General features: G+C 40.1%; 1 protein-coding gene across 1 annotated transcript; it reads left to right on the forward strand.

The window, feature by feature from the left end:
* The first annotated feature begins 741 nt into the window (after positions 1-741).
* On the forward strand, positions 742-4,813 carry LOC124154281 (cuticle protein 16.5-like). Its single transcript, XM_046527903.1, has 3 exons — positions 742-807; positions 3,129-4,035; positions 4,639-4,813. The coding sequence occupies exons 1-2, from the start codon at positions 796-798 to the stop codon at positions 3,963-3,965; spliced, it is 849 nt and encodes a 282-aa protein (XP_046383859.1). The 5' UTR covers positions 742-795; the 3' UTR covers positions 3,966-4,035; positions 4,639-4,813.
* The last annotated feature ends 4,332 nt before the right edge of the window (positions 4,814-9,145 follow it).

Here is a 9,145-nt window from a genome sequence, read left to right on the forward strand (position 1 = left end):
CTTTGAGGAAGGAAGTGGAAACGTACATGGAATTCGAAGGGGGTGGGGATATTGTCAAGACAAAACATAGAATTCTATTGAGTCAGAGAGGAGGTGGTTGTGGAGACATGAGAACCTATTAGGAAAACGTTCAAGGTGGAGGAATTACTCGCAAGGGACCCTCGCAACGAAGGCCATGCGGCGGAGAGCACGTGTGAGGCGGCTGAGTTGACCATTCTGCTCTAGTTTTGGGCCCGCGCAGACAAGGGTGGGAGAGAGATAGGGGTGCACTTGGGTGCTGCGGCTAGGAGGTGGGGAAGTCGGAGAAGGTGGTGCAAGGAAAAGGGAGTGGGGGAGGTTCGAAGCAATTCTCTTTCTCTCCCTCTGGTAACTGGGGGAGATATGGGGTGAACCAACGCGGGGGAGGAGGTGGGGGAACCAAAGGAGTGGCGCAAATGGGGTGGGTCAAGATGTCTTGCGGACTGGAGTGACGCCGCCGTTGGGGGGCAGGGGAGGGAGGGGGGAGGTAGTGTGAGAACCACCAATGACTGTATGGGTGTGCCCAAGCCCTCAAGTGTGAGGGAAAGGTCTCTCTCTCTCTCTCCTATGCTGCATGCTCCTCTCCGTATTCCCCTCTCCTCTTTTCCCTTCTCCCTTCGCGTTTTACTCACACACACCTGATAGAGGAGAGGGTTGGGGACCTCTCCCACACCGGCCTGGCTGACTTTAGTATAAAAACCCCTCGGTGGATGCTGGAGAAATCAGTTCGTTCTCGCTAAGCATACAAAGAGCTTCTTAAAAACCAACCTCATCATCATGAAGGTCCTGGTGAGTACCAGCAATCCCAACCCGGACGGCTTTACTACTCTTGGGATAAGCTACGTAAAGTGTGAGAGGACAGAGTACTCTCTGAGGTGGCCAAGAGTACGGAGACTTAGAGGGACTTAGCCGTTCCAGGCGACTTCATACCGCTACTTGTTGGAGAATGGGTACTACAACGTAAATTTCCGCAGTACTCATTACAGAGTGGCTCTACACCCTGATAAATACTCTCGAAATTTACCAACTGGATAGTAATCATTCACTATGTCAGTAGTACTACGAATATTCGCCAAGTTATACCTAGAAGTACTCAGTGCGTTTTTATCACGTCGAGAGTAGTTTCAACCACGACCAGCACCTACTCCAAGGATAATTTTGCGTGCAGGACCAAGCTAGGAAAGCAGAAATTTTCAGTAGTTCATTAGATTCATTGCATCAGTTTTCGCTGGAAAATATCTCACCAAATAGGCTAAATTAATCGGTAAATCGTCACGTAATATCTCTACTTGCCTCTGACCAGTTCTTTGGAAACTATTTCACTGCCTTATTCGTGTCAGCGAATAACGAATTGTTGATTTATGCTCATAATTAAGGAGAAAAGGTTGGCATTCCTGAAGGAGTATTCTAAAAAGTCTGTAAAATTTCGACAATTTTAAATGTTCGTCTAGATCAATTAGCATGCAGTCTCGTCAAACCATTTTTTACGCCAGTTCGTACGCATAAAAAATAATGATTTGAAAAAATCATTTGTTCTACAATTTTATTTGAATTTATTTTCCCATGAATTCTTAGAAATATTCATTCTCGGATTCTTTTTTATCAATATCAACTGCCGGTAGAATTAACTTCGCAAATGATAAATTTTTAAGTTAAAAATACTAATAACTATTATCAAGTTTGAGCCACTCTGTACCCTGCATCATTTTCAAGTCTAAATACAATATAGGAGTTCCAATATCGAAAAGACAATAATTTCAGGGTTCATCGAGACTCTCGATAGGGATAAAATATTTCGTCCAGGGCACTATTTTCAAGCAACAACAAGTACTATCATTTTGAAAAATACAGCCACTGGGTTAGGCACGAGACTTAGCGTAAAATAATCTAGGTGAACCGCAGCTGAAGATCAGGTGCAATTTTTTTTCGATAATCTGGCTTGATCGGGATTCGCGGACCCGACCAACCACTTTCATTTAGACGGAAAGGTAAAAAAAAATCACAGACCGGCGTAATATACCGTTATCCGCGTTTCAGTCATTCCAGCAACGTATTATTCGACGAATAACTTACCGAAAGTTATTTCATTCCGGAAAAAATATAAGTAGAATTCATATAATTAGTTCCTAGTGATTTCTTTTTCTCAGAGTGACCGCTAAACATATAATCAGTACCTTGAGTCAGTCGTAAATACTCACACCGCTTTCAGGTAAGGTCGAAAATATAAGGTTATGTTCCGGATTTTTAGGACTGAGAGGAAGTTTGTAATAAACTTGCAGAAATTTTGTAATTTCCAACGATTATAGCATTGCGTGTGGACGTAAAATATAGGTCATTCAAACACCGATCACGCGACTGAAAAAAGTTTTGGGCAAGCAATCGCCTTGACAAATAAATTCACGTTGATTTCGGTGAGAGTCGAGTTTTTTTTTTTACGCCACTACGCCGGATGTAGTGATCTTTGCAAAATCTAGTGACCCGAATCGATTGCTTAACGCCGCTTCCCATTTAATTTGTCCAATTCTTCGATGGTTCTCACTCTAACCTTGGAGGAAATCTGGGAAATTAAAAAAAAATATAACTAAATTTAAGGGGTTCTCGAAGCGTGTAGCTGGATTTTCTAACTTCTCGCCACCTAGGACTGTCTTCATAAATATTTTATCCACTACGATTAACTTTGAAACCTAGAACATATGTGATCCTGCGCGACAAAATTATTACTGAACTACAACACTTTTCACAGTAAAATTAAGTAAATTTACAGTAAAAAAATTCCAATTTAAAAGCTGAAAGAACTACTGAATCACATCGTAAGCCCCCCATAAGAATTTTCCAAGCTCTTTAGACCTGGAGGAGTAGTGAGTAGCATTATTTCCCTGCAACTAGCATATACGGCTTCGATTCCCATTAAAGTCAAAAGATTTTATTCACATAAGATTCCGTCGTTTGGCTTTAAATGTTTAAAGGAATTAATCATGCGAATTCTAGTAGTCTCAAAAATAATATTACTGACCAGGAATATTATCTATATAAGCCTATAACGTTTAAACCTTGCGCTGTTCACTAAAATTCGCTGATACTAAGGTTTTTCATATTTTTTTCCATTGTAGGCTATTCTCCTCATCGCTCTGGCCGTCTGCGCCCACGCCGAAGAGAAGAAGGATGTCGAAGACAAGAAGCAGGATAAGCGCGGTCTTGCCGGTCTCGGCTACGGATACGGCGCCCACATCGCCGCACCCGCCTATGCCGCTTACGCCGCACCCGCCGCTTACGCTCACGCCCCTGCCGTAGCCACCTACGCCGCCGCCCCCGCTGTGGCTCACTACGCCGCCCCCGCTGTTGCTCACTACGCCGCCCCCGCCGTGGCTAAGGTCGCCGCCCCCGTGGCATACGCCGCCCCTGCCTACTCTTATGCCCCCGCTGTCGCTAAGGCTGTGACCTACGCCGCTGCACCCGCCGTGACCTACGCCGCCCCCGCCGTCGCTAAGGTCGCCGCCCCCGTGGCATACGCCGCCCCTGCCTACTCTTACGCCCCCGCCGTTGCTAAGGTCGCCGCCCCCGCTGTGACCTACGCCGCTGCCCCCGCCGTGACCTACGCCGCCCCTGCCGTCGCTAAGGTCGCCGCCCCCGTGGCATACGCCGCCCCTGCCTACTCTTATGCCCCCGCCGTCGCTAAGGTCGCCGCCCCCGCTGTGACCTACGCCGCCGCCCCCGCCGTCTCCTACGCCGCCCCCGTGGCTAAGGTCGCTGCTGCCCCCGTTGCATACGCCGCCGCCCCCGCCTACGGACTCGGCTACGGATACGGACACGGTCTGGGATACGGACACGGTCTGGCATACGGACAGGGTCTGGCATACGGACAGGGTCTGGGATACGGATACGGACACGGTCTTGCCTACGGACACGGACTCGGCTTCGGAGGCTACGGCGCCAAGTACATCCACTAAATCCTAATCCAAGCGATCGACGCTTAATTCTTCACATCCGAGAGACGCCGCGGCGTATATAAGTCAAAAGGTGGGTAAAATACACAGAGTAGTGTAGGGGAAAAAAACAAGTAGGCCCTGAAATCAACCTCCAAATGATTTGCATTGTAGCAGAGAATGGCGAACTCATAGCAACTGAAATTCTAATGGATTGCATAAATTAGTATCCTGGTTCGATTGTCAAGTCAATTCAAACGATTAAGGACAGTGCTGATGAAACGGAACGAACCCTCAAAAGATTTTACTTACCACATAACGCCATCATCCAAATCAACACTTTTCGACATTTTCATTTTGAATTAATATAACTAATTAAGCAAGAGTTTCAATGCTGCAAAGGAAGGGTAACTAAAAAAATTAATAAAATAAGTAAAAATTAAATTCATGGAATAAGAACAGCAAAGTAGGTATTACATGGCCTATTATTGCAGGATTAAACATGAAAATTTTAAACAATTAAAGAAACAAGAATTGGGGAAAATCAGCTGTAAAATTTCCAAACAAAAAGGTTCGACGAAGATTTGTTAAAGCTGGTCAAGATATATTTTTAAAGTAAAATATTTTACCCAAGAAATCTCACCCATTGAGACAGTTAAGATTCTTGAACTAAAATACTATTCTTGTCTTCTTTCAGGAGATCGCCGCTGAAGCAGAACGAACCCTCAAGAAGTCTCTTTTTTATCACAACAACGATAAAAAACGCGATCGTCCAAATATGTTACCAAGTGACCAAATTTTCCTGTACAACAAGAATGTTATTTATTTATAAGAAAAACTCTTCTGCCATTAAAAATCATTTCCACAACAAATTTTATCATTTTCATTCTGCCTCAATGTCACACTGTACGTTATAATTTCAATGCAATGGAAATCAAAAGACGGGAAGATTTTGTCGTAGAAAAAACATCGCATGACTGTGGATTTCGAAAGAATAGTACTCAGATTTTCTGAGGTAGACCAAATCAAAAGCCAACTTAACAGTAGCAGGAAAGATAAAACTTTATAATGAAAAATTAATGAGAGAATATTAAGGAGTGATATTAACATAAGAGTTTATAACAGTTCAAGTGATAGCAGAAATAAGCCATAGCTCTCCGAGAGTTACAATACTAAACGAGGATGCCCCAAATAATTGCTGAATTCATTCTAAACTTCTTCGAGAAAAACGATTTTCCAACGAAATTCAATCCTTAAGTGCCACAAAGCCAAAAAGAAAGCTTATTTAGCCTTCTTATAATCTTTGTAGTATTATGGGCAAATGTTTAACAGGTATTCTTCGAATCTATTTTGATGTAGGAATTTGGATGTTATACCTAGAATCATTCCCTGTGGATGGAATTTAACTATGAAGTGATAAGTGCCCCCTAAAATAATTGTCAACATACAATGCACACAAGATAAATACTACCTAGACAATACCTTTGTAACATTTCTCACTCTAGTTTTAAAGGTTAAAAATTACTCTCATGTTAAATGCATAGTTATTTCAATTACTCAGCACTAAGGAGTAACGAACATACAATTTTCATTTTACACCACAGCGTATCAACAAAGTCAGCATGATTTGGCCGTGAAAATTTGTGTGTACAGTGGTAAGCATAGTTATTCAGTATTATCCAACTTGGATAAAATTTGTGCTACTAAGTGCTCGTTAAGATTTTAAAATCTATCCTGAAGTTGCAACAAGAGGGAGTGGCGGAGAAAGTGAAAGATTGCTCGGCGGATAAAGACATCACATGGGGAACACTCGGAGACAACCAACCACCAAGATTTCTTAGAACCAGCATTCGAGTTTCATAATACGCACAGTCTCGCAGCCTAGGCTCACATTGCAATACATTAACTCAAAGGAGACGAATAGAGAATTCGAAATGTGATCGCATTCCTCAAGAATTCCTTATTGATCTTCATAGAAATTAATGTGAGATAGGTGAAGCACTAAGACGAGGTATCTGGGATTTTAAGTATCGTTTACAACTTTTTTTACCATGTTATACCAACACTTGTCTTTCAAACACTCAACTCATTTTTAGAGTTGCTTAGGTCCTAGTATACATTAAGCCCCACCAATAATTTCCCTCCATCTCTTTCTGTCCGTTGCTCCCGGTACTGAAGCTCCAAACTTCTCCAAATCAGATTTTAGTCGGTCCCACCATCTCTTCCTAGGTCATTCCCTCGGTCTTCGTCCATCTGGGTTTTCTTTTAGAACCTTCGTCATCTTACTTCCGTTCTCTTCTCCAAGCACATGGCCAAACCATTCTTCTTCCCTTGATTTCGCCAATAATATCGCCACTCCTGTTGAGTTCTCTGATCTCCTTACTGAAATTTCTTCTCCACCTACCATATTCATAAGTTAGTGGGTTTATATATCTTACGTAAAACCTTATTTTTGAAGACTACCAATATTTCCTCCTCTTTCTGGTTTCATAGCCATTGGCCAGTCAGAGGTAAGGTATCCAAGAGTGAGCTACTTCTTAATTTAAATCTCGGGAAACGAATGCTATATTCAAAATTCAATGCTAATCTAAATTATGCATATTGGATGACACCTTATTTTACACCACTGGAAAACTTCTATCATAGAAAAAATCTCATATTACATCTTTACATCATGCGAGCAAGAATAAATACAATAACTCAAGTATTCTCAAGTAAACTCAAGTACACTCAAAAACTTTAAGTAAACTCAAGTACAAAACTTATATCTTTACTTTCTTATCTTATTGAATTCCTTAAAAGCATCTTAAACCTCAAATTTTCAAATATTATGGAAGACGAAAAAAATGCGTTGCGTCTAATACTCCTAAATGAAAACATCAGTTCATTCCACAATGCGCATGTAATATACCGCTTTCTATCTAAGAACACTCAATCACAACTCCTAGTTCTTCCTAAATTATTCGGGCAGAATAACCATCTTGGAATGGCATAAACATATCGTATTCAATTTTTCAGCAATAACAATTATCGGAACGCAGAAGTGAGGAAGAATTGGTGGTGAAATATAGATAATGGGGAATATCCGCTGGAGTGGTCTAAATTCCAATTTCTCCGCATAAATGAATTCGAAATTCTTCCTCCAAATATCGTTCCGCAACCGTCATGCAGGTTATCCAATTTTTTATGAGGGATTTGACGACTTTCGATAGGAACATTAGCCGAATGATTCCAATATTACGAAAATAAATAATTTATCTTCATGCTAAATAAGCAGTAATTTTTAAAAGCTGATTTTTAGCTGGCTTGAGTTATGAATTATGTGGAATGAGAAATACTACAATAAAAAACCACCTACTGTCTGGAATAATTCATACATTACGTCTATTCTGTACTAAGAAACGATACAACACCTAGGCCGTCTTTCGTATAAATTAGCACCTCATTTATTTTTTAAAAAATCAAAAATTTCTTATCATACCACGATTTTAAAAAAAATCATAAAAATATTTACTTAGGTGAATCATAGCGAAATTAGGTGAAGCGTGCTTCGGAAAAGGCAATGAGCCTTGCATTTGCACTGGTCATTTCACACCGACTTAACCGACTTTTTAAATATCATACGTCAATAAGGGCATACCTTAGCAATAGTCCGTTACAACTCTGGGACAAGGAGCAGTTCAAGGAAGCACGAAGCTGCAACAATGAACTGACATACTTCATATCTCATAAGATCATACAGTTATAGATATAAAATCAGTTTCACTCATTGGAGAGGCTCTGCCTCCCAAGAATCCCCCGGAAAATACCTGCAGCCTTTTATTGCCACTCTTCCAGTTCTTACAATTTTTGTCTTCTGTTTGCAACTTAAGGATCATTTATATTTTCATATGGTTAGATTATAAATACGCAATAGTTCCACTCACACCGAGTAAACGAGCGTATATTATATGGATTAAAATGTTAAAATATTTTTCATAAAAAAGTTTCCCTGAGGAAATAAAAATAATAAATAAGTTTTCAATGAGCCTGGAAGTATTTTCCAATTGAAATGAAAATGAAGTTTACCGCCTGAGAGTTGAACCAATTGGACTAAGCCACAGGCTCACTCACGTCAAAACCAATTATAAAATTCAAGATTTTGGTTGGGAACTCTTTGACCACCCACTGTACAGTCCTTACCTTGCACCTAGCTACACTCTTCTTGTACTTGAAACAGTGGCTCGGTGGACAACATTTCGAAACCGAAGAGTAAATCATCGGCGTTGTCAATTGGTTCAACTCTCAGGCAACGAGCTTCTATGCAGAGTGGTTAAAGAAGCTGGAGCATCGGTACGAAAAATGCTTAGAAGTGAACGGCGATTACATAGAGAAGTGAAGTAGGTTTGTAGCCAACTAAAAGTGCCAATGAAATATGTTTCATAAGTATATATTTTTTCCTGTGACCAAACGGCCCACACTTTATGAATATGCCTCGTATTAATAATAATAATATTTATTGCTCTAAGACAATTGTCCATTAAGAACATACAATGGCTACAGCATACAAAAGGGCTAATAAAATAAAATTTTACAAAATATATCAAATATTTCCAAATGGAACACAGGACAACTAACACATTATAACAAAAAAATGAAATATTGGATAAAATCAACTGATTTGGGCGTTACTTGGTGGAAAAATGAAATATTCAAGGTGAAACAAAACTCAGTACTATTCCACAACATTTTATTTAACAGTCTACTAGTTTCAACGTTTATACCGTCATTATCAAGATTAAAGTTAGTCTAAGTCTAAATCTCCTTTCTCTAAAGTTAGACTAAGGTTAGTCTTGATAATGACGGTATAAACGTCGAAACTAGTAGACTGTTAAAATAAAAGGTTGTGGAATAGTACTGAGTTTTTTTTCACCATGAAATGTTGAAGTTAATCAATCATAGCAAGAAAACCTAAGTATACATGTACAACGAAAAACGTTGGGCGCATGTTCCACTACAACACTCGATGGATACTTAATATAAGAACAACGAAACTACGAAATACAATTAACTACAGTTATTCACATTTTAATTAATGTAACGTAAAAATTGAATGCTACAGTGGAACATGCCCCCAACGTTAATCATTGTATGTGATGCTAATAAGTTAGAGAATAGCTCTTAGAAAATTCACTTTCCTTCTGTTTCCTTAAAAATACGTTTTT

The sequence above is a fragment of the Ischnura elegans genome, chromosome 2, assembly GCF_921293095.1.
Source record: "Ischnura elegans chromosome 2, ioIscEleg1.1, whole genome shotgun sequence".
Classification (NCBI taxonomy): Eukaryota; Metazoa; Arthropoda; class Insecta; order Odonata; family Coenagrionidae; genus Ischnura; species Ischnura elegans.